General features: G+C 46.1%; 1 protein-coding gene across 1 annotated transcript in view; it reads left to right on the top strand.

Moving 5' to 3' along the window:
- FBN1 (fibrillin 1) overlaps positions 1 to 26,426 on the top strand; it is a 197,789-nt gene that overhangs the window by 62,959 nt on the left and 108,404 nt on the right. Inside the window, exons 6-9 of the mRNA XM_056865827.1 lie at positions 7,725 to 7,922; positions 11,236 to 11,361; positions 16,454 to 16,579; positions 22,199 to 22,357. Of these exons, the coding sequence (XP_056721805.1) occupies positions 7,725 to 7,922; positions 11,236 to 11,361; positions 16,454 to 16,579; positions 22,199 to 22,357 (609 nt within the window). The remainder of the gene's footprint in view (positions 1 to 7,724; positions 7,923 to 11,235; positions 11,362 to 16,453; positions 16,580 to 22,198; positions 22,358 to 26,426) is intronic.

Genomic DNA, 26,426 nt, shown 5'->3' with positions numbered 1-26,426 from the left:
AGGTGTAAATTACAATGCTTCCGCTTTGGCCAGGTACTAGCTGGCAATCTCATGCTATTACAACTGATCTCCAGCCGATAGAAATCAGTTCACCTGGAGAAAATGGCCGCTTTGGCCATTGGACTCTATGGCATTGAAGTTCCTCCCCTCCTCCTCCGCCCTCCTCAGGCTCTGCCCCAGAAACCTCCTGCCGGTGGCAAAGAAGGACCTGGCAACCTATTGGTATGGCGACCCACTTCAAGAAACAGAGCATGTACAAACCAATAAAACAACAAAACCCACATACACAGGTTTGGCAATCCACTTTTGGGTTGGGAAACACTGGCCATTTATGCAGGGTCGATTTTGATGCTCGCTCAAAGCTGCTTTTTAAAACCCGCCCTTTAAAATTACTATTCACAGTCCCGATGCAAGAGGAGAAAGTCAAACAAATTCCACCCCCACTCGCCTGCTCCTTCGTTCCTTCGTTTGCATAGCTATTAGCAATGGTAGTTTGCATAGCTAAGCCGCGGCTGTGATTTTTCATGGTTCCTTCAGTAAATGCTTCGATGCGGGGGGCGGAGCAAATGCAAAAGCTCGCGTTAAAGTGGCTCTTAAGAAATGCGGAGCAGGTATGCGCCGGCTTCACAGTGAGGGCTGGAATGGCGGTTCAGCGTGAAGAAATCAAAAAAAATATGCGGGGCACTTCAGCCTGGAACGCGCTGCTCATTACCAAGCATAAACGGCCACTGTTTTTACAGGCGCTGGAATCCCCTATCCAAGATTATATGGTGGCAACCCTAGTAAGTAAAACATTGCATGAAATATGATGGATAGACATGCAGTTAGGAGGAGGGCCACGGGGCTTCTGACGTGCCATCTCAAACAGAGTCTGCAAACTTTCCATGTAGGAAACGTGTCATGCTGGAAAGGTCTCTGGGGTTGGATATATCTTGCCACAAATATTTTGCTGAAATGTTTAGGAAGGAAGCCTCAAGTAGCCACATGCTTATTCCATTTTCCTATTACCTGCCCTAACATTTCCCGTCCTCTTAACACTTGGTTCCCGGCTGGGATGCCTGATGAATATTATTCACGTGTTGAAGATAAGACTCCAGTTCAGAAACACAAAATTGTGTTCTTCTAGAAAATAAGACTGTAGTAAAGCTAAAAACAAGCTTGATTTTATAACTTCAGAAAAGATGTAAGGAGCCCCGTGGCGCAGAGTGGTAGGCTGTAGTACTGCAGTCCAAGCTCTGCTCACGACCTGAGTTCGATCTCGACGGAAGTCGGTTTCAGGTCGCCGGCTCAAGGTTGACTCAGCCTTCCATCCTTCCGAGGTCGGTCAAACGAGGACCCAGCTTGCTGGGGGTAAAGGGAAGATGACTGGGGAAGGCACTGGCAAACCACCCCGTAAACAAAGTCTTGCCTAGTAAACGTTGGGATGTGACGTCACCCCATGGGTCAGAAATGACCCGGTGCTTACACAGGGGACCTTTACCTTTTAAAACTAAAAACAAGTTCGATTTTATAATTTCAGACGAGATAAGTACTGGAATCTTGTGCTCTGGTGTGTGTGTGTTATAGGGTTGCCAGGTCCCTCTTGGGGAGAAGTTTTTGGGGTGGAGCCTGAGGAGGGCGGGGTTTGGGGAGGGGAGGGACTTCAATGCCATAGAGTCCAACGGCCAAAGAGGCCATTTTCTCCAGTTGTACTGATCTCTATTGGCTGGAGATCAGTTGTAATAGCAGGAGATCTTCAGCTAGTACCTGGAGGTTAGAGCAACTCAAATAAACACCTCTGCACTGATACCTAAGGTAAGGAAGATAGTGCAGGAATCTCCGGCAATAACAGCTAACAACACTGACAATGCTAGTTGTTAGCTGTTATTGCCGGAGATTCCTGCAGTACCTGGACATTGGCAACCCTAGTGTGTTATGATGGAGTTTGTGTCTTCTTTCAGCTACCTGGTTTAGAGTTTAACTTGATATGCTAATACCGCAACTTGCTGCTAGGCTGCAAAATTTGCTCCTCTTGTGTTGAGCAGGCACCCATTTTTGCAACGTTTCTTAGGTGGATTAGGTATAACGATTTTAATCGGTGCCTTATTTTTTGTGTCTCTGAAATACGAAAATATCTACTTTGGAGGCTGGGAGTTTGCATTGTTGATGAGATTTTTGTGTAGATGGTTTGGCTCGCGTTTGGAAGTTAAGGAATGTTGAACAGCTATGATAATTGAACAAACTTCCAAGAACTATTACAGTGCTCTGCTCAGCCAGTGGTTTGATATATTGGTCTAACAATATAGTGTTGTTAATCATATGCGAGCTGCAAGCTTTAATTGGTAAAGCAATCAGGTAAAGATTTCATCACTTAGTCGGAGAACATTGTATTTGTGGGGCCGCTCCAGAGGACCTAACGTATTACACCTTATTCTGTCCTCTTTATACAGAGCCCTGACTTAAATTCCTTGGAGCAATTCTAAAGGGCCTAAATCTTTCTCTAAATCTAGAGAAACTGCTCTTTCTCTTATCAGACACCAATCCTGATGTTTCCTACAAAGCGCCCCTCTTTGCTTTAGCAGCTAAGAAGATCTGAGCTAAAGCAGTTTTTAACCAGGGATCTTAACATATCTAAATATTAGTTTCTTCTGCGTCAGACTGTTTCAAAGTTATTTTAATGTTATTTTAATGTTTAGTATGGTGGATTGGGATGGCCTTCGGCCACAGACAATAAACTCAATCAGTCAATCAATTAGCATACAGTTTTCTGAGGCTCTTCCGTTTCTAATGCAGTACTGTAATACAGGATGGGGAAAAAGACATTCATGATGCCTGCCATTCTTCCAATGAGCTTTTGCTTTAAAAAAATTAAACTGTAGGATATCAGTATCTAAAGTGATTGAATCAGTTCCAAAGACGTGCTCCTTCTCATGGAAGGAGGGCTTCTTTCTGTTGAAGGAGCCTGATCATTTGAATCATTTGCCAATTTCCTTGAATGATAATAATATCTAACTATAAGCAGTTTGGACTATCGTATTTTGGTCACATTGTGAGGAGACAAGAGTCACTGGAAAAGACAATCATGCTAGGAAAAATTGAAGGAAGCAGGAAAAGAGGAAGACTCAACAAGAGATAGAGTTGACTCTGCAAAGCAGGGGTGTCTGATCTTTTGCCTTCCCTGGGCCACATTGGAAGAAGAAGAATTGTCTTGGGCCACACATAAAATACACTAACACTAACGATAGCTAGGGTTGCCAGGTCCCTTTTCGCAACCGGCAGGAGATTTGGGGGGCGGAGCCTGAAGAGGGCGGGGTTTGGGGAGGGGAGGGACTTTAATGCCATAATTCAATTGCCATAGTCCAATAGTTCAATTGCCAAAGCAGCCATTTTTCTCCAGGGGAACTGATCTCTATCGGCTGGAGATCAGTTGAATTAGCAGATCTCCTGCTACTACCTGGCAGTTCGCAACTCTAATGATAGCTGATTCATAATGTTTTAAGTAAGTTTACAGTTTTGTGTTGGGCCACATTCATAGCCGTCCTGAGCCACAGTTTGGACAATCCTGCTGTAAAGGAAGCCCTGACCCTCAATTTGCAAGACCTGAGCAGTGCTGTTAAAGACAGGACGTTTTGGAGGACATGGATTCATAGGGTCGCCATGAGTCGGAAGCGACTTGACGGCACTTAAGACACACTTAAGCAGTTCATTGATTAAAAACCCTATTTAGTTGGTGGAATGCCTTAAATCTGATCATTCTGCTTCAGCATCGAAGAAGATAGGCTTCTTGGGGAGCTGGGATTGGTTGTAGCTACCTGTTGAGAGCGCGCACAGTGTCTAACCTGAATGTGCCTTGTGTAATAAGGGGGAAAGCCCCTAAAAATTTGAGTGGGGACTTGAGGCACAGAATAAAGAAACCCCTTGAAAAGACGGCCAAGGTTTTTCATTTGGGGAAAGAAGAGGAGTCTGGTCTATGCGGGAGACCGAGTTGGCTGTGCCACTATTTTGTAGTTGCCGTGGGAGAGTGGAACAAAATACAACCAAATATTTTATTAACATCTCAGTTTAATTTTGTCTCTTGGATAAATAGTACGCCTGGCCATAAACAAAGCAAAGCAGATGTGTTCCACATGCCCTCCCGTTTCGCCACAGACAATGCCTACCTACGGTTCAATGGGGATGCTCCGCGTCTGCGTATTGCTGAAAATTACCCTTAATGAAATCTGTTGTAAGCTTACAGCCCCTTGAAGGCCACTTAAGTACAGCGGTGGGGGGGGGGGGAAATAACTTCACTCTCTTATTATTATTATAAATGCTCTATACTGGCCAAGATTAATCATTAGGCTGCGAACGCTACAAGGCAAGGCCCTGGCTAGCCAAGGCTTCAAGTACAACGAAACTCACCTGCGTTGAAAGTGATTCTCCTCATGCTGCCTGGGTAGGGTTGCCAGCTCCGGGTTGGGAAATATCTGGAGATTTTGGGGGTGGAGTCTGAGGAGGGTTTTCTTCACACAACGCATAGTTAAATTGTGGAACTCCCTGCCCCAGGATGTGGTGATGGCTACCAACTTGGACGGCTTTAAGAGGGGAGTGGACATGTTCATGGAGGAGAGGGCTATCCATGGATGACTAGTCAAAATAAATACTAGCCATGATGCATACCTATTCTCTCCAGGATCAGAGGAGCAAGCCTATTCTATGAGGTGCTGTGGAACACAGGCAGGATGGTGCTGCTGCAGTCGTCTTGCTTGTGGGCTTCCTAGAGGCACCTGGTTGGCCACTGTGTGAACAGACTGCTGGACTTGATAGGCCTTGGTCTGATCCAGCATGGCCTTTCTTATGTTCTTATGAGAATGCCTATTATATGAGGTGTTGTGGGACACAGGCAGGATGGTGCTGCTGCAGTCGTCTTGTTTGGGGGCTTCCTAGAGGCACCTGGTTGGCCGCTGTGTGAACAGACTGCTGGACCTGTTGGGCCTTGGTCTGATCCAGCAGGGCCTTTCTAATGTTCTTAACACAGGCGGGACAATGCTGCTGCAGTCGTCTTGTTGGTGGGCTTCCTAGAGGCCCCTGGTTGGCCACTGTGTGAACAGACTGCTGGACCTGTTGGGCCTTGGTCTGATCCAGCAGGGCTCTCCTTATGTTCTTATGTAGGGTGGGGTTTGGAGAGAGGAGGGACTTCAGTGCCATAGAGTCCAATTGCCAAAGCGGCCATTTTCTCCAGGGGAACTAATTTCTATCACCTGGACATCAGTTGTAATAGCCACCACCTGGAGGTTCCAGTACAAAAGTAGCAAAAAATTCTTATTGGTGCTTACACATAGGACATCAACAATACAAGAGTGAAAGATACATATAAGAACAATCAAAGTTATATACAGTATGCACAATCTAAGTAAGGTGCAGTCTCAGTGCACCAATTGCCATGTTCTTTCAAGTAAATGTTGTACTTTCTTCAAAAAGTCCAATGATAGGTACTTTTTGGGAAAAGTGTGCTTTTGGGATAGTACCTATCTTTGGACTTTTTGAAGAAAATACAACATTTACTTGAAAGAACATGGCAATTGGTGCACTGAGACTGCACCTTACTTAGATTGTACATACTGTATATAACTTTGATTGTTCTTATATGTATCTTTCACTCTTGTATTGTTGATGTCCTATGTGTAAGCACCAATAAGAATTTTTTGCTACTTTTGTACTGGAGACTGTTGCAGATTTTCTAACCATTGGTATTGGCACGGAGGTGCCTATTTTGTATTGTAACCACCTTGAGATTGGTCAGTGTCTTTGAAATTTCCCTGCGGATAAAAATGGCTTGTTTTCGACTGGAGGCGTGAGGAGGACCCATGGTTATAGTCCGGGGAGAAACTGTCCCCAGGAACATTTCTTCCTTGAGCACACTTTTTAATGCTAGAGGACAGTACAAGAATTGAGGGGCTCCATCTTTTTAAACTGTTTTATGAGTATCGTCGTCGGCAGCTCTTTGTCATTTATACTGTTTTTACACCCTGGGTTATTTTAATTTGTAATGCCTGTTGTTGTTGTTTTGTCGTGATCCGACTCAAGCAGGTTGCCGGAGAGGTTGGATATAATTTTTGTTTCGAATAAATAAAGGGATATAATAATTGTAAGAACAAATATGGACTCGCCAAAGGTGTGGGTTCACCAAGCTGCCTCCGCTGACCCAGCTTTTCAACAAGAGGGCTCATTTGAGGGCTCATTCTTAGGGCTGTTTTTAAGGTAGAAAAGTAGTGGGAAGAATAAACCTTTTGCATGACAGACGTGGGGTTGCTAAGTCACCTCCACACAGCACTGTTGTAAAGACTTAGAAAATGAGAGGACCTCAAATTCCTGGTCATGGTATGGCCACTGATACTGGATTTGGAAATCTGAAGTTTTGGATTTGGGGTTTTGATTATTTGGGGCAAGGAGCTGAAATTGGAAGCAGTGACGGTCAGTTCCTTATCTATGAGGAAGCGCTCTTCTGGGTTCTCCAATTTGAAGACGTCATTTAATGTCTCACTTTCACTCCCATCTTCCCTTTTTGCTGCCAGCGTGGTGGTGTGGATAAGAGCGGTGGTTTGGAGTGGTGGAGTCTGATCGGGAGAACCGGGTTCGATTCCCCTCTCCTCCACATGAGCGGCAGAGGCTAATCTGGTGAACTGGATTTGTTTCCCCACTCCTACACATGAAGCCAGCTTGGTGACCTTGGGCTAGTCGCCCTCTCTCAGCCCCACCTCCCTCGCAGGGTGTCTGTTGTGGAAAGGGGAAGGGAAGGTGATTGTAAGCCGGTTTGATTCTCCCTTAAGTGGCAGAGAAAGTCGGCATGTAAAAACCAATTCTGTCTTCTTCCTTCTGTTTCACTGATTGATACTTGAGAGGGGGAACTCTTGTGAGATTCCTCATCAGAAGCAGCAGATTTGAATCTGTTCATTTTTGCATTGTCATTAGGCAGTACATTTTTCAACGGTACCTTATCACAGCAAAACTAAGCAGAGCCTACTGATGAAGGTTTTGGAGGTACCGCCTATAACCTTAACAACGGGAGTGTCCAAGTCCTTATAAACTTGAAGTCTTGAGAGTTGAATTATTAGCAGCTCGGTGAAATTCTTATATAAATCTTGTGTATTTATTGTGACGGCTTTTGGGCAAAAGTCAAAATATTGCTGCAAGAGTTTTGCGCATTTCACGAAATGAGAGAGATGTGTGGTCTTCGTAATAGCTTCAGCATTCATTAGCTCATGCCCATTTGGAATGCCGCTTTTATGAGGAACTTAGATCACATTATATCTTTCCCCTTTTAATATATAAATCTAATGCCTCTGTGTCTGACATAAGGCCTTTTTTTATTAAGTGACAGGGATCCCAAGGTGACATTGTCAGCGGCAAGATTGATTTCAGTCCTTATATCCCTCAAACATTGGATTTAAAATTACGCTGCTCAAGAGGTGGTTGTGAATTTCCTGCATTGTGCAGGGGGTTGGACTAGATGACCCTGGTGGTCCCAACTCTGGGATTGTATGATCAGTGGATCAAGAAGCTTGTAAGGGATAAAAGGAAAGGAAATAGCTTCAGCTAGACTGCTCCATGATGTAGGGGCCGCCAGAGAGAATGTGCACGAGGGCAGGCAGAGAGCACAAGCATGCGGTGTGACTCGCCAAGTTCTTATATTGTTGCTTTGATTTCACGGCTACGTAATACACCCCTAATTTAATACTGACGAGCTTTCCTTGCCTGTAATCCAGACTATAGGACCGGACCGTGCTTCACGTTGGTAACCAACCAGATGTGCCAGGGACAGCTCAGCGGGATAGTCTGCACAAAAACCCTCTGCTGCGCGACCGTCGGGAGAGCGTGGGGCCACCCCTGCGAGATGTGTCCGGCCCAGCCTCACCCCTGCCGTCGGGGCTTCATTCCAAACATACGGACGGGAGCCTGTCAAGGTACGGTGCGGCAGGAGCCGCTGAAATTCGATTAATGGGTTACTCGCAGACTGAGCTCTGTTCTGGTGTCTGAAGCCCGGCTGCTGCAGCATTGTACCGGGGAAGACGAGGAAAGGAGTCAGCGTCAGATCCATTACTTTGCCGAACGCCCGATGCTCTCGCAATGACGTTTGCGGCCGAGTTGTGAGAAAGCAGCAGGGATCTTAATGAATTTCCTACTGCCAGAAAGCCCTTTTGTTTGATCCTAAGGCAGTTTCTTTCTACAGAAAAAAGATATTAAAGTACGAAGCAGCGTGTCTGCGGGATATCGCAGCCACTCTGTGTTTTCCTTCAAGATTTTAAAACCACAATTTGCTGATGCTGGATAGCCTTTCGTTCTCCCAAGAGCGATTCCTCTGACCTCGAGAAAACTCCTAGTTGAACCCTAGGATGCAGCCCGCTATATATTTTATATGACGCAGTGTTTGAAAAGCATTGACGTCATTTTGAATCTTAACGTCCGCCAAGACGTTGCTTTATTCTTGCGTCTCGTTTGAAAGCCCTTATGCTGCTTTTTGGCTTTTATTCTAATACATACAGCTGTATAAATTCTTTCATTGTCTGGATGTCTGGCAGGAAACTGGAGAAAGTTAAAAGGGGCAACAGGGATGTACTAAATTGGTGTGGATTTTATATTCCCAGGACTGCGTCTTTGGGAGGATTTGTGTTCTAGGCCTCTCTAAAATGTCTAATCAAGTGCAGTTGTTTGTGAGTTAAGAGGAGCTGCCGATTGTCAATTTCGCACATAGTTAATTTGGAAACATCTGTGGTTAACTTCAAGGTATCCCAGTGTTTAAGAAAATTTGGATATAATTTTGCAAAAATGCAACGAAGTCCCTTCTGCAGTATCTTTAAGCAATGTTGGTGTCTCTGTAAGCTACGGAAATTACATACAAGGGTATGAAGTCTCATTTTGACTTGAAGTGTGTTAAAGTAACCTGTCCACAAATCTGAAGTTTGAACTTAAGTACCAAAATGTCAGAGTTTGAATAGCAAAATCTAACCGTGGCACGGTCTGCTGCAAATGGCCCATGCCTTTTAAGCGGGCAGCTTTCTCTGAGGGAGGGGCCTGTGGCTCAGCGGCAGAGCCTCTGCTTGGCATGCAGAAGGTCCCAGGTTCAATCCCCAGCATCTCCAGTTAAAGGGACTAGGCAAGAAGGTGGTGTGAAAGACCCCTGCCTGAGACCCTGGAGAGCCGCTGCCGGTCTGAGTAGACAATGCTGATGTTGATGGACCTTGATGGTCTGGTTCAGTATAAGGCAGCTTCATGTGTTCATGTGAGGTTCACATAGTCAAGGGGGATCAAACCTTTGACTTTTTGGGAACGCTCCTGGGGGGTGGTGTCCAGCAGCAAGAAGAGTTGAGTTCTAATGATTCTGGTAGTGCTGTGAGGGCTTCTGTCTGTGGGACTCAATCGGTGACAGTGGTCTTCTATGCAGGGACGTTTCCCCGCAGTCACCCCCACCGACGGCTTCGGGTCTTCCTTTTGATTATGCATGCCTTTTCCACCCGTCAGAGGTCGCCTCGCTCTCCCCGCCCGTTTTGCCCATGTTTTCCCGATGCTGTTTTGGCCAGAATATGGACAATTCGGGCCAAACACACAGGGGGAGTGAGGTGACCTCTGACCGGCGGAAAAGGCACGCAGAACCAAAAGGAAGCCCTGAAGCAGTCGGCGGGGGTGACCGAAGGGAAACGTCCCTGCCTAAAAGGCCAACCAGGACAGGATTGGGTACTCCTTTTGTATTTGCAATGAGGAAACTGACCACTGGATTGCCTTCTAGAGTGTCAGTCAGTTTTTATTTTACGGTCCTTTGAACAAAAAAAATAGAACACATCTAATCAGAAGTAACATAAATTTGTAATAAAAACAGTATCAGTCAGACAAAGAGTCCACACAATGAAATATATCAATAAAATCCCATGTCTGAAGAGGCAAATAAGCTAGCTTCTAAAATATTGATCTGTCAAATTTTACCTGTTTGTAAATTGCATCCTTTCGGGCCTTATATATAGCAACACAAAATTTGGCCACACATCTTGAAGTCTTCCAGTAGTCGTTGGATACAAGTTTTATCAGGTAGCCCTATATTATTTCTTAAAATTTCTTGGATGGTCTTAGCTCATAACTCATGATAGAGAGGGCAGTGTAAGAAGACGGGTTCGCGGGTCTCAATTTCTTCACCATTGCACGGGCCAACTCTCTTAGAAAGAGGAGTTTTTAAAATATCTGCCTTCTAGGATGGCCGATGGCGGAGCTCCATATCAGGCTAACGTAAAAGCCCTTCTTGAGTGTATTTCTGCCATTTAAACCTTGAGTACTAGAGTTCAACGTCATAGGTTGGGTTCTTAGCTGAGGCTAGCGAGGGCTGTATCTGGAGTACATTTTCCGCTAGCAGGAGGAGCGGGGTAATTTCCACCAATTCCCTCTTCCTGCTGCGGACCTTGGATTTGCCTCTCTTGCTGTTCCTAAGGGTTCCCTGTCTCCCAGGGGCAGCATTTCAGGATGGTCAATGGGCTGGGTGGGGGGTATGGATCGTTCTCTTACTCTGCCAAAAAGTGCTTCGTCTGAGCGGAAAACGTAGTCAGGATCCAACCCAACGGTTTTCGGTTTTCCTCTGCAAACCTAGTGGAATTTAAAAAAGCCATAGAGAAAAGGGGACCTGGGCTGCATTGGGTCCCTTATTTCTTATACAACGAGCTTAAATAGAATAGTGTTAAAAATAAGCAAGATTAATTCCAGTGTATGTGTTGGAAAATGCACGGGAGATACGGTTGCCAGTCCCTAGGTAGTAGCTGAGATCTCCCGCTATTACAACTGATCTCTACCCGATAGAGATCATTCACCTGGAGAAAATGGCCACTTTGGCAATTGAACTCTATGGCATTGAAGCCCCTCCCCAAAGCCGCCCTCCTCAGGCTCCGCTAGGGTTGCCAACCTCCAGGTAGTAGCTGGAGATCTCCAGCTATTACAACTGATCTACAGTTGATAGAGATCAGTTCACCCGGAGAAATTGGCCGCTTTGGCAATTGGTCTCTATGGCGTTGAAGTCCCTCCCCTTCCCAAACCCTGTCCTCCTCAGGCTCCACCCCAAAAACCTCCTGCCGGTGGCGAGGAGGGACCTGGCAACCTTAATGGGGGACCATGCTAAATTAATCATTCTTAGTAACCAGGAGAATGGGATCTATTCCCTGTAACAACAGTAGGATGTGGCAACAATGGAGTTGAGTAGATTTTTGCGTGAACAAATTGTTAACTTTTTTTTTTCCATGATAGATGTGGACGAATGCCAAGCTATCCCCGGGATCTGTCAGGGGGGAAATTGCATTAATACTGTTGGATCTTTTGAGTGCAAATGCCCAGCTGGACACAAGTTTAATGAAGCAACACAAAAATGTGATGGTAAGTCCTTTCAGAACCTTCATCTGAAAAGAAGGGGTTTTTTGGGGGGGCGGCAGCATTTTTGTGTTTCAAAAATCAACTCGGAGAGCCAGCACGGTGTAGTGGTTCAGAGCATTGGTTTGGAGTGGTGGACTCTGATCTGGAGAGCCAGGTTGGTTTCCCCACTCCTCCACATGAAGCCAGCCGGGTGACCTTGGGCTAGTCACAGCTCTCTTTGAGCTCTCTCAGCCCCACTTACCACACAGGGTGTCTGTTGAGGGGAAGGGAAGGCGATTGTAAGCCAGTTTGATTCTGCCTTAAGTGGCAGAGAAAGTCGGCATATAAAATCCAACTCTTCTTTTTCAAATTTTCCTTGTTTGCTTGTCTATGGAAATATTAATGTCTTAATAGCACCAAGATCATATAAATATTATGCCTCAGTGTGTGCCTAACCTGACCAGCAATAAATGTTTGTTTTTCATCATTATCTATCTTTGTTTATATAACAATGTAGACTTCTAAAATGGGAATAGTAGATCAAAATGAAATTCAAGGATAATTTTTTTTGGGGGGGGGGCTGTAGGTCAGTGGTAGAGCATCTGCTTGGATTGCAGAAGGTCCCAGGTTCAATCCCCAGCATCTCTAGTTAAAGGGACTAGGCAAGTGAAAGACCTCTACCTGCGCCCCTGGAGAGCCGCTGCTGGTCTGAGTAGACAATATTGACTTTGAGGGACCAAGGGTCTGATTCAGTAGAAGGCAGCTTCATGGGGCTAGGCCATGACTCAGTGGTAGAGCATCTGCTTGACATGCAGAAGGTTCCAGGTTCAATCCCCGGCATCTCTAGTTAAAGGGACTAGGCAAGAGCCGCTGCCAGTCTGAGTAGATGATACTGACTTTGATGGACCAAGGGTCTGATTCAGTAGAAGGCAGCTTCATGTATGTTCATGTGTAAAATAGATGGATGGCAAAAGAAAAGGATATAGTAGATGGTAGGGGAGGATATAGTTTAAATTCCACAGGCACCATGTTGAGAGGAAGCAAAAAATGCTAGCTCAAGTTTTATTATTATTATCAAGAGTTGCCAGGTTGCAAGTGACTTATGGCAACCCCTCTTGGGGTTTTCAAGATAAGAGATGAGCAGAGGTGGTTTGCCATTGCTTTCCCCTGCATAGCAACCCAGTATTCCTTGGTGTTCTCCAATCCAAATACTGACTGTAGCCAAGCATCCTTAGTTTCTGAGCTCTGACATGCTAAGGGTAGTCTGGGCTATTCAGGCTGCTAAAATTATAACCTTTAAATAACAACTGCTTTGACATTTAATTTTTTTTACTTATGCAAACCAATTTGCTCCAGACAAATATGGTTTTCATGCTGTCTGCCAATGCCGTTGGCAGAAGGACGGCCAAAGGCAGGAGCGGCTGTCTCGTCCTCAAACGTCGCTGCAAGTGTTCCTTCCTCCAGGACAATGGTTCTCAAACTTTTCGGGCCACTGCCCCCTCGGTTCCGCAAACTCAACCCCAGCGCCCCCTACCCTACCCTATAAAAAGCATTATTCAAAATAGGGCTTTGCATGACTCACTAAAGAAGATAATAACAATAACATTTCAAAACAGTAACAATTAATTGCACATCTATTCAAAATCAAATTAAAACTTTTTAGTTGAAATTTATTCAACAGAACTGATGAACTTGATCCAGTGGTACCAGCTCTTCAAAGTCTGGGGGAAAAATTCTGATAGTTTCCACCAAAATTGCCAGCATGGTGCCATTGCTTGATCGATTGTGAATTAGTGAGCAACACAGTTGAAGGGGACCACCTCTAGCACCCCCCTGCTGCCCTCTTGCCTCTTAGTGCCCCCCTAGGTAATCCCACTGCCTCCCCAGGGGATGGTACTGCCTACTTTGGGAACCACTGCTCTAGGACAATTCAGAAGAGCACCTCGGTTTTGAGAATCCCATTGAGTCGGAGCGTGTGAAACTAAGCAGATTTCGTTTGGGTGTCTCACATCTGCTTGAGTCTGGAAACCTCTGGTTTGTCAAAGCGGCCACAAGGATGCTGAGAGTTAATAGAGGTGCTGGATTTGGATGTTCCTTAAACGTTTGTGCTTCCGAAGCTGAATTCCTCTACATCACGAACGGAGCAAACAGCCCCAGGGGCTATATTTAAGATCTCATAGGCTGAGTAGTATATGGAGCAACCAACTGTATTTGAGCAGCACATGCAGTACCAGACCTTTGGAATGAATGGAAGTTCTGTTTCTAAAGCTCTTACTAGGAATCCCGTTTCTTGCAACAATAGTGAAGAGTCCTTCGTTCAGTGAGGGGAGCTCATGGTTATTACTCCGTTCATACGTTATTCTGCCGTTGTAATAGAGGTGTGGATTGAGAGGATGCCGGTGGATTCTTTTGCAACTTTTTTTTTTAAAGTGTGTTGATTCTGTTAAACGAAGTCTAATGTGAGCCCGGTTTTTGAGAGAATTGGAGGCCGCGAGCGGGCTCTCCCGATGTGTGGGGCTGCCTGGCGGGCACCCTCAACGGGCAGGAGACCCAGCTGGGGATTGCTCCCTTCCACCATGGCTCCAGGCCTTCATGAGAACATCAGAAAAGCCCTGCTGGACCAGACCAAGGCCCACCAAGTCCAGCATGTCTGTTCACACAGCGGCCAACCAGGGGCCCATGTGCTCGGCCGCCTAGCAGGCATCTTCAGCAGACAGGCGACCTGGCCGAGGACCTCACCCTTCCACCATAGCTCTGGGCTTTCCACACCAGGGGAGAGGCCATGGCTCAGTGGTACAGCATCTCCTGCGCATGGAGAAGGTCCCAGGTTCAATCCCAGCATCTCCAGTTTTAAAAGTATCAGGTAGTAGGGCGATGCTGATACTTCCTGACACTTCTAAACTCCTCTGAAGCTAAACAGGGTTGGCCTTGGTTTAGTACTTGGATGGCAGACCTCCAAGGAATACCAAGGGTTGTTAGGCAGAGGAAGGCAATGGCCAACCACCTCTGTTAGTCTCTTGCCTTGAAAACTCTACTGGGGTTGCCATAAGTCGGCTGCGACTTGACGGCACTTTACAAACATGGTAGGGTAATGTGACAGCTCTCTCCGAACTCTCTCAGCCCCACCTACCTCACAGGGTGTCTGTTGTGGGGAGGGGAAGGGAAGGTGATTGGAAGCCGGTTTGATTCTCCCTTAAGTGTTAGAGAGAGTCGGCATATAAAAACCAACTCCTCCTCCTCCTCCGAGATTCTGTCTGCCCTCTTTCCCCTTTACTTCAGAACGAAATATGTTCTTCTTTGCTCTGACTTAAAGAGGAAAGCCCTGGGAGCCCCTCAAGCCATGCTCCGAGAGAGCATAGTGTTGTGTGGAAACTCCTAAATTAAGCGGGGGCGTGCTGTGTGCCCCCCCCGGGGGAGATCCCAGTGTAAAAACAGCCATGGAGAGGGCAAGTGGGGCTTTTTCTTCAACGTCTTCAAAGACATTGCCCTATTACTGAGTGCAGTTCTGGGTGGCTTTTTGGCTGTTGGGAATCGAGGGCTTTGCAAAACCAGCCACAGCGTTCAGAATACTAGACTACTTGGTGTGAACCTAATTAATGGAAGGGTTGCAAATGGGATCCGATTCAAGTATTTTTCTGACTCAAGTTCCCTGCCGTGTATCTTCAAATTAGCGTTGCCTCTATTTACAGAGGGCCTGACCTTATCGAAAGCAAAATCCCCCGGCTTTATTTTAGGGCTGAGTTTAACCCAAACAGCATATCGCTGTTTATACCGCTGTTGACATTAATATAAATACCACTGTCGACGTTTAAGTACTCCGGTTTCATTGAGGTAACGGCAAATCTGGCTTTTGACTTTCCGGCCGTTTGCTTCATGAGACCAAAACGAAGCCCATTAAAAATGTCGTGGGCTTTTATTATCTTGAGGCTGAGGCCTGATTCCCATGCGATTTGTGTCCGTCTTATTATTTTAAAACTTAACGTACAATCAGAAACTCTGCCCTCTGATCTGGCATGGTCGAAAGGTTTGGGGAACCCTGGTCTAATAGATAAAATAAATTGAAAAGGAGGCATGTGGTGACTTAAAAAGATACTATGACAGAGAGCAGTGGATCCATCTATGCTTGGTGTGCATGAGGGCAATAAACTTGTCACATTCCAGGCAGTGGTGGGAAATCTGGAAACAGCGCTTGCTGCAAGTGTCGATCCATGCTGACATTAATATGTATTATATGGTGTAAGGTATTATTTAAAAACCTTTCCCAGGGCTTCAGATAGGGATGCCAGCCTGGCAACACCAGGAACCTTTGGGTAGGGACTGTGGCTCAGTGGTAGAGCATGTGCTTGGCATGCAGAAGGTCCCAGTTTCAATCCCGGGCATCTCCAGTTCAAGGGATGAAGCAAGTAGGTGATGCGAAAGACCCCTGCCTGAGACCCTGGAGAGTCATGTAGAGGGGCCGTGGCTTAGTGGTAGAGCATCTGCTTGGCATGCAGAAGGTCCCAGGTTCAGTCCCCAGCATCTCCAGTTAAAGGGGTGAGGCAAGGAGGTGATGGGAGAGAACTTTCTCTGCCTGAGACCCTGGAGAGCCACTGCCGGTCTGAGTAGACAATACTGACTTCGATGGACCATGGGTCTGATTCAGTATAAGGCAGCTTCATGTGTTCGTGTGTGTGTGTGTAAAGTGCCGTTAAGTCGCAGCTGACTTATGGTGACCCAGTAGGGTTTTCAAGGCACAAGACTAACAGAGGTGGTTTGCCATTGCCTTTCTCTGCCCAGCAACCCTATTTTCCTTGGTGGTCTCCCATCCAAGTACTAGCCAGGGAGGGGCCGTGGCTCAGTGGTAGAGCATCTGCTTGGCATGCAGAAGGTCTCCAGTTAAAGGCACGAGGCAAGTAGGTGATGTGAAAGACCCCTGCCTGAGACCCTGGAGATCCGCTGCCGGTCTTAGACAATACTGACTTGGACGGACCGAGGGTCTGATTCAGTATAAGGCAGCTTCATGTGTTCAGGAGGTGCAACATCATGTGCGGGTTTTCGCCTGCACATGACGTCAGTGAGTCAAAGTCATTTCCATGATGTCATGACCAGACTTTTTTCTCCCTCTTTTCTGTTGAAGATATCGATGAGTGCAGTACCATTCCTGGCATCTGTGATGGGGGAGAGTGTTCCAACACCGTCAGCAGTTACTTCTGCAAATGTCCTTCTGGATATTACACATCGCCAGATGGTTCCAGGTGTATAGGTGAGTAAAGAGCTGCTTGTGTAGAAGTGGCAGCTGTCGGGTATCCACTTGTAATGTATATGTCATGTGTATCTCTGCGGAGAGTGAAAAGCAAAAAAAAAAAAAAGGATTCAGGGGAGAAGAAAGCAGGAAGTAATGACCACTCCCTTTAGCAAAGAGAAGGGATTAGTAACAACCCCTCTCTTGTGACCTAACGTCTTTCTTTTGTGAAGTCTGGACAGTTTGTGTATGTGGTGTGTTTGGAATGCGATCTGTGTACAGTCCCCGATGCAAATTCTCGCCTATTGGTACGTGTCAAAAGGGTTCATTTGAGGGGAAAAGGGAGAGCAGACTCGACACGGAATTAGAACTGCTGTTGTAAAATTTACTTTTCCTTCTAAATCTGGAACGGGTTTACTCTGGGACGCGATTCATTTTGGATAGCTTTAAAAAAAAAATGTTGAGGGCTGTTTCCAAAGTCTTGTGTAGTTTCGATGTCGCAGAGAGTACGTTGTAATAAAAATTTCCTGGCTTCCTTTTGTAAAAATTACATGAATCGTAACATAAAAAGTCACTTTGCTCTATATGACGTCAAGCACTCGTCCCCTCCTGTTTAATATTGCAAGGTGACGATGTTTGCAAATAAAGACTCCAGAGCTTGATTTATGGGATTTCTGGAGCCCAAATTCTGCTGTTTTAAGTCCTACCCAGCCAGCTTGCTTGGACTCTAAAGTTGTTATTTGATCCTTAGCTCTTAGAATACGGTGCAGCCTTCTGTTGGGCGATTTGAACACTTTCATGGGGATGGTGGTGACTCAAGAAGGGACATTGGGTGAAAACGCACGGTCGCTTTAGCCTCCTTTGTTCCCTGTTTCAGCCAGGATTCAGCCAGGATCGAACTCATGCGTTTCGCCGAAGGTGCGTCCGATCCTGGCTGAATCCTGGCTGAAACAGGGAATAAAGGAGGCTAAAGTGATTGTGCGTTTTCGCCCATTGTCTAAGGCCAGCTCTGGCTTCCCCACCTCTTTCCCTCATGATTTCTGCCCACTGCACTTAGAGCCGATAACTGTGCCTTTTATCCTCATTCCTTAATCATCTGAAACATTGCACGTAACCCCTTCAAATTGCATGGTACAGTTGCTTGGAGAAGCATGCTGTTTTGGTGTAGTGGTTTAAGAGCATGGTGCAGTGGTAAGAGCGGTGGACCCTAATCTGGAGAATCGGGTTAGATTCCCCACTCCTCTACATGAGTGGCAGACTCTAATCTGGTGAGCTGGGTTTGTTTCCCCACTCCTACACATGAAGCCAGCTGGGTGACCTTGGGCCAGTCACAGTTCTCTCAGAACTCTCAGTCCCACCTACCTCACAAGTTGGGTTGCCAGGTCCCTCTTTGCCAACGGAGGGAGGGTTTTGGGGTGGAGCCTGAGGAGGGTGGGGTTTGGGAGGGGCTTCAAAGCCATAGAGTCCAGTTGGCAAAGCAGCCATTTTTCTCCAGGTGAACTGATCTCTATCAGCTGGAGATCAGTTGTAATAGCAGGAGATCTCCAGCTAGAAGAAGGGTGCTTACAGCAATTCATAAGAATTAGAAGGGTACATCTTACTAGGGTTGCCAGGACCCTCTTTGCCACCAGCGGGAAGTTTTTGGGGCGGAGCCTGAGGAGGGCGAGGTTTGGGGAGGAGAGGGACTTCAACGCCATAGAGTCCAATTGCCAAAGTGGCCATTTTTCTCCAGGCGAACTGATCTCTATCGGCTGGAGATCAGTTGTAATAACAGGAGATCTCCAGCTAGTACCTGGAGGTTGGCAACCCTACTCACAAGGTGTCTGTTGTAAGGGGGGGAAGCAGTTGTAAGCAGCTTTGAGAGTCCTTAGAGAAAAAGCGGGGTATAAAAACCAACTCTTCTTCTTCTTCACCTGGTCCTGGACCTGCTATCCAAAGTAATCCAGATACATTTTTCTTAATTTACAATTGGTGCCCCTCGCAGTAGAATTCTTAACAGTTTCCTTCCAACATGGTTTCATTTCTTCCTCTGTTTCCAGACTGAAGTCGTTAATGGTTTAAATGACTGGGTGTTTATGTGATGACAAGAAACAATGAAAGTGATATTTCAGGCCGTAAGCCATCGTTAACTTTCGGCATCATTTTTTCCCCCTTCCAAAACAAGATGTGTCAAATTATCTGCAGTTTTAATTATCTACAGATAGTTTGGTTGTGCAAGTTTCATATTCCCATTATTTAAAAAAAAGGTTCTAGCCAAAACCTTTAGTTCGGTGTTAGTTACAGTATGTTAATTATGACGCTAAGGCAAGTCTCAAATTGCTTTTATTTATTTATTGCAGTTTCATGGTCTGCAATTCAGATTTAAAGCCCATGTTGGCTAGAATATAGATTTGATGTTAAAAATGGATCGATTCCATTTCCTGTCCCATGTTAACACTCACAATCGATATGTCCATTCATGTATTGCTTTGTGGATGGATTTCCAGCATCACTTTATGGGGGGGGGGAACCAATAATTATCCTCCTTTCAGAAACTCTTGGATATCTAGACAAATCAACCTTCAAGACTTGGGTTGGGGACAAAAACACCTTTTAAGAGAACTGAAGGTATTGTGGTTAGAAGCAGTGGTGTCCACGGGTTATACCGATTGATTTCCTTTGTTCCCTCTGTTACACGTAGTCAAACGGATTTTGAAGGTTTTTGAAGCAGCAGAAAACCTGTGAGGATGGATGATAATGCTATACATGCTTGCTGGCACATGCCTGTATGGGCATGCACCACAGAGAATAATACTGTTTTCAAAGCATCTTCATCCTTTTGGGTCAAAGGGGGGGGGATTATCACTAGATTCTAGTTTGGGACACCAAAATCCTCTTTTTTGGGCCATCAAGTCACAGCTGACTTACGGCGAGCTTGGTGGGGTTTTCAAGCCATAGATGTTCAGAGGTGGTCTGCCATTGCCTACCTCCGCATCATGCCCCTGGTATTCCTTGGAGGTCTCCCATCCAAATACTGGCCAGGGCTGACCCTGCTTAGCTTTTGAGATCTGATGAGATCAGGCTAGCCTGGGGCTATCCAGTTCAGGGCAAAGTCCTCTTTACAAGTAGCCTTTAAAAGCCTACTCCGTTTGTGTTTGCTTAGGTCGGAGGTTCCCAAACTGTGCTCCCAAGGAACGCTTGGTGCGCCGCGAAACATCTCCTAGTGCTCCATGAAGCGATTGGAAAGAAAAATACGAGTGTCATTTGGTTTAGTATGTAGGTGCTAGGCGAAAATTAGTGCCCCGTGACCAATGTCTCTCCTGAAAAGTGCTCCGTGACTCAAAAAGTTTGGGAAACTGGCTTAGGTAAAAAGCTCCAATACATTCCTAAAGATAAACCTCTGGGAGCGGACGGCCAGTCACTTGCCTTGGAGATGTACTCACACTTCTAGAAGTCTTTGAAAATCTCCCATCCTAGGTGCTGATCAGACCCAGGCCGGCTCTGAACTGAATCCAGCAAACCAGAAGACAGGCATCGGATAACTTCGTGTTGCTGAGGTTGGAAAAGTGGAGGTCTGATTTGTTCATTGGCTGGGAGACCCATGTTAGAGCAGGAGACAAGTACCAAAAATTAAACAGTTAAGGCCAGAATGCATACAGTGTGCTTGGGACAGATCCCCCCAATCGCCTGGTTCAGTTCCTAGGGTCCTTGCCAATAATTGAGAAATCGCTTCGTTTAAGTGGGTATAGCCTGCCAATAGAGCGGTCACATCTGCAGCTCTTTCCCCCCCAAGATTGGACGCTGCCCTTTCTCTTTTCTTTACAAACAGACCGGCTTGTTTTATTGCTCACCGTCAAATCACACTACAGCCTGTTATAGTAAGCGTGTCACGAAGGAGACGGATTGTGAAAGAATTGCCCAGAACTTTCAGATCGTATTGCAGGTTTTCAAAAACAGTTGTATTTTTTCTCCTTTCTCCCCCACCACAGTCAAGACAGTTCTTTGCTTGCACATCTCTCTCTCTCTTTTTTCCCAGTGAGAGAAGTTATGAGTACATTATGTTCTCTGCACGGCGCATGCCCGGTGCATTTTTTCGATATGGAGCCAACCCGTTTCTCTGTAAACAGTTCTGATGGCACCGATTGATTTGTATTGTTCTCGCCTGTCCCGCGGCCTGCATCCTTTCAGTCATTACCTTGGCAGGGGAAACCGGGACTGATGGAAAAAACTAAGTGGACGCCTGATGGACCGAGCTCAGATGGAAGAGCCTCGTTGCTGTTCCGTAATCTTCAGTTGCAGGCAAAAACCACAAGCAGCGGCATCGTACGCTGTATTTGAAGGTTTACTCACCCATTAAATTGTGGAACTCCCTGCCCCAGGATGTGGTGATGGCTGCCAACTTGAAAGGCTTTCAGAGGGGAGTGGACATGTTCATGGAGGAGAGGGGTATTCACGGCTACTGGTAAAAATGGACACTAGTCATGATGCATACCTGTTCTCTCCAGGATCAGAGCAACATCCCTATTCTATTAGGCTTCATGTGGAAGAGTGGGGAATCGAACCCGATTCTCCAGATTACAGTCAGCCGCTCTTAACCACTACACCATGCTGGCTCAAGCTGGGTGCTTTACAGCTTTACAAAATATTGGCTGGAGGAAGGTTAGCAGTCTAGAAGAGAAAAGTTGCCCTCCTGCCAATGCCTCCCATCTGGATCCTCTTTGCTGCCAGGGCCAGGCTCAAGGCTTGCTGATCTGCGGTTGTGTCCTTTCTCTGGAACAAAGGGTACAAGAAACTAGATTTTTCCTTCTGCAGAAGAGAAAAATCTCCAGCTCATGCTTATGTCCTGCATTTCCAAGAATGGCACCTGCTTCCTGGAGTGAAGGCTGCTACTTACATTCATTGCTATGTAGAGGAATCGAAGTTCCCTCTCCACCTCCTGGGACCTCCTGTTTTCATGATTAAAAATGACAACAGCAATGGAACGCTGTAGAACCTATTAGCCAGCCTGTTGTACTGGAGGGGGGGGGGGGAAGGCTGTTCCCTTATGTGAGAGGAAAGATTCCAGCCTTTGGCATGTGTGTGTGTGTGTGCCTACTTGCTGAAGGAAAGGGGTGGGTGGGGCCACTGTGGGGATGCGCGTAGCTTGCGTGTCTGAATGTGGTTAGGTCGGCACAACAAAATAAATAAATAAATAAAATATTTTTGGGAACCCCTGTCCACTTTCTCTCTCTACAACTTTTGGCTGCTTGGTTTAGGGTTCCCAACTTTTTTTTTACTGGCTTCTGTGCCTTCCATTGCATTTTTTTTTTACTGGCTTCTGCGCCTTTCATTGCATTTTTTTTTGCTGGCTTCTGTGCCTTTCATTGCATTTTTTTTGCTGGCTTCTGTGCCTTTCATTGCATTTTTTTTACTGGCTTCTGCGCCTTTCATTGCATTTTTTTTACTGGCTTCTGTGCCTTTCATTGCATTTTTTTTTGCTGGCTTCTGTGCCTTCCATTGCATTTTTTTTTACTGGCTTCTGCCCCTTTCATTGCATTTTTTTTTACTGGCTTCTGCGCCTTTCATTGCATTTTTTTTTACTGGCTTCTGCGCCTTGCATTGCAGTTACCTCCGTTTGATTGAAGGGTTCCGACGTGTGTCCGTTTTGTCCCTTGTTCGCAGATGTGCGTCCTGGATACTGCTTTTCGACCCTCACCAACGGGCGCTGCGGCAACCAGCTCCAGCAGGTGCTCACGAAGATACAGTGCTGTTGCGACTCGGGGCGGTGCTGGTCTCCCGGAGCGACCACTTCCCCCGAAATGTGTCCCATCCGTGCTACAGGTACGGAGCCGCTCAGACTTGTTCGTTTATTGGCTTGCTTTATCGTCTGCCTTCGTGGTTGGAAACTCAAGACGGGCAACAGAGTTAGAAAAGACAACGCAATGAAGGCGCTGCAGCGCATGACGAGAATAGGGTTGCCAGGTCAGAGGCAGATCCTGAGGAGGGCGGGGTTTGGGGAGGGGAGGGACTTCAATGCCATAGAGTCCAATTGCCAAAGCGGCCATTTTCTCCAGGTAAAACTGATCTCTATCGGCTGGAGATCAGTTGTGATAGCAGGAGGTCTCCAGCTACCACCTGGAGGTTGGCAACCCTAGACGTGAACCATGCAGCAAAACTCAAAGAGCAACGACATAGAAACAGTGTGCTACATCGCATAAAGTAGATAAATGGCAACCTTTTTATGATAAATATGCATAGCATGTACAATTACTGATTATAGCTAACTACATGAACTAGACTATTAAATAAGTATTAGATATACTCAGGAATAGCTATCAATGAAAGAAAATTGCTACAATATGGGTTTATGTATTGATTAATAGACTAATAGATGGAATACTATATACTTTAATGTCATATTTTAACAGGATGATTGGGTGCATCTTAAGATAAACGGATTTTGAGTTATGCAATGAATGTATTTACTAAACCTGGGCACAGGAACTTAACTGTTTACCCCCCCTTTCCCCCTTCCCATATCCTTTTTAATTTTGTACCCTAAAAACCCCCAATAAAATTTAAAATAAATTTAAAAAAAAAAGTAGATTTCACGATTAGAGGACGCCGAACTACAGGCAGTCTGATACATCCATTAAGCAATATAGTATAGAGGTAGGAGGACACACATGAAAACATAAAGCTGCCTTATACTGAATCAGACCATTGGTCTATCAAGGTTGGTTGTATTTACTTAAGAACATAAGGAAAGCCTTGCTGGATCAGACCAAGGGCCATCAAGTCCAGCAGTCTGTTCACTCCGTGGCCAACCAGGGACCTCTAGGAAGCCCACCAACAAGACGGCTGCAGCAGCACCATCCTGCATCCTGCCTTAGACTGGCAAGAGTTCTCCAGGGTCTCAGGCTGAGGTCTTTCTCATCACCTTCTGCCTGGTCCTTTTGACTGGAGATGCTGGGGACCTTCCCCATGCCAAGCAGATGCTCTACAGCTGGACCACAGGGAAAAGAAGGCTGAGGAAAAGAAGGCTGCCTCACAATTTCACAGGCAACTAACGCTTTATTACCTATATAGAAATTGCCCTGCCGCAAAAGCCAATAGAAATAAGGAAGCGCTTCAGATTTTTGCGATGTAGCACACATATTCTTGTGGACTTACGTGAATGATTTATAACTGGGGAATGCCTTTTCATGAGTGGATGTTCTGAGCTAAGTCTTGCTCCAAGCGTTGAGGTGATACTCGGGGGATATCCCTTTTCAGGAAGCTGTGGGGTCCCCCTGTGCAAATTAAATCCCCCCCACCCGGCCCCCAGGAGAATTGCCGTGTGTGTTTTGAAATGACAGGTCCCATTTATTCTACTTATTTTTTGTTTTGTGTAGAGTGTCTATATCCTGCTTTCCTTCTGCAAGCTAGTTTACAGAAAGCGAATTATTAACAATATAAACAGAAGGGCGCAGCATGAATCAACCCAGTGAATAAAACCCAAAAACAATAAATACACACAGAATCCAGCCAGCAGCAGTTAAGGAAATGTAAATATCCAGTGCGAGGAAACACAAAAACCCACCCGATTCCAAAGGCCTTCTGGAACAGACCGGTCTTAAGAAGGTTGCCAGCAGGCCAGGAGAGAGAGGCTAGATGAGTCTCAAGAAGCAAAGAGTTTCATAGCTGGGGGGGCGGCACTACCTGGTCTCAGGTGGGTGAGGATGCCGTATTTTAGGTAGGCTTGCCAATCTCCAGGTGAGGCCTGAAAATCTCCTGGAATTTGAAATGATCTCCAGATTTAGGGTTACCAGCTGTGCCGGATTTACCTATAGGCTTGGCAAGGCTGAAGCCTGGGTCCTCGAAATCTAGGGGGCCTCCGGCCAATGTGTATTATATTTTAGAGTTTTAAAACAATGTATGTATTTTAAAGAGTATAACAGTAAACTCACAATTTCATTTTCCTAAAAATTCCTGCTTATTCCACAAAATGTTTACAAAGTCCGGTTATTGCAAAGGTTTTCGGCAGTGTTAATTTTAACATTTGTGCTTCCCCCCCCCCCACCATTACAGTATTTACCAATAACGTCTTATGTCTTTTAGAGGAGGAATGGTGAATTGCGGGATTTTAAAGACCCGTCGTCCTCCTCGGCTTCACTGAATTTTTATTTAAAACACTCTTCCATCTTCTTCTAGCCGTGAGGGTGGGCGATTGGGAGGGGCCTCACAAGCCTAGGACCCCTCTACATCTAAATCCGGCACTGGTTACCAGGTCCCTCTCTTAGAGCTCTCTCTGCCCCACCTACCTCGCAGGGGTGTCTGTTGTGGGGCGGGGAAGGGAAGGTGATTGCAAGCCGGTTTGATTCTGCCTTAAGTGGTAGAGAACGTCGGCGTACAAAAACCAACTCTTCTTCTTCTTCTTCTCCCCCTCCTCCCCAGACTCTACTCTGGTGAATTGGGTTGGTTTCCCCACTCTTCCACATGAAGCCTGCTGGGTGACCTTGGGCTAGTGACAGTGTATCTTCTATAGGGAGGCTAGAATTAAAGTGATTAACCCTCTGCTAGAAAAACTCTCTGGAGAAACGGACAAAACTAAAGTGGACCACTTGTTAGCGGGCAAGAATCCTCAAGTCTCGATCAATGTTGCTAGATACTGCATGTTAATATGTAGGGCTCGGCAATTGCAGCTGTACTTTTTTAAAATTCTGCTTATTTTATTTTAATAACGGTCATACTCTTTTTTAATGGTGTTCTTGTTTGTTTCCAAATTTGCCTTGATTTTCTTGGCAAGGCTGACGATGTCCATTCTTGTATTTTTATAATGCTGGTCATAGGACCGTAATAAATGAAATGAAAAACGCTCTCCTAGAGCGCTCTCAGCTCCACCTCCCGTTAGGGGAGGGGCCGTGGCTCAGCGGTAGAGCATCTGCTTGGCACGCAGAAGGTTCCAGGTTCAATCCCCGGCATGTCCAGTTAAAGGGACTAGGCAAGTAGGTGATGGGAAAGACCTCTGCCTGAGACCCTGGAGAGCTGCTGCTGGTCTGAGTAGAAAGTACTGACTTTGATGGCCCAAAGGTCTGATTCAGTAGAAGGCAGCTTCATGGGGATAGGCCATGGCTCAGTGGTAGAGCATCTGCTTGGCATGCAGAAGGTCCCAGGTTCAATCCCCAGCATCTCCAGATAAAGGGACTAGGTAAGTAGGTGATGTGAAAGACCCCTGCCTGAGACCCTGGAGAGCCGCTGCTGGTCTGAGTAGACGATACTGACTTTGATGGACCCAGGGTCTGATTCAGTAGAAGGCAGCTTCATGTGCTACCATGTGTTCCTCGCAGGGTGTCTGTTGTTGTGGGGAGGGGAAGGGAAGGCGATCGTAAGCCGGATTGATTCTTCCTTAAGTGGTAGAAAAAGCCATCATATAAAAACCAACTCTTCTCCTTCTCCTCCTCCTCCTCCTCGGACTCTGACCTGGTGAGCTGGGTTGGTTTCCCCACTCCTACACATGAAGCCTGCTGGGCGACGTTGGGCTAGCCACAGCTCTCTCTCAGCCCCAGCTACATCACAAGGTGTCTGTTGTGGTTAGGGGAAGGGAAGGTGATTATAAGCCTCTTTGAGACTCCTTTAAAAAGGCAGAGAAAACAGGGGGTATAAAAACCAATTCTTCCTCTTCCTCCTCCAATGGTGGAGGGCCCTTCCATCAACCTGGGCCAGAAGTTAGAGGGGAGAAAGTCCTGCCACCTGTTGCCTTAGCAGACAGGACAGTCCGGCCCCTGCTGGCTTAGACTTAACGGATCATTTTACTGAAGAATAGTTGATATGAATGAGGTGCTTGACAACTATGTTTTCACAATCAGGGTTATAAGCCTCAAGCTACGGCACTGCAGCAGGCTGCTTTATAAAACAGTGAACTTTTGAT

This window comes from Euleptes europaea, chromosome 20, assembly GCF_029931775.1.
Source record: "Euleptes europaea isolate rEulEur1 chromosome 20, rEulEur1.hap1, whole genome shotgun sequence".
Classification (NCBI taxonomy): Eukaryota; Metazoa; Chordata; class Lepidosauria; order Squamata; family Sphaerodactylidae; genus Euleptes; species Euleptes europaea.
This window is presented reverse-complemented; position numbering and strand designations above follow the sequence as displayed.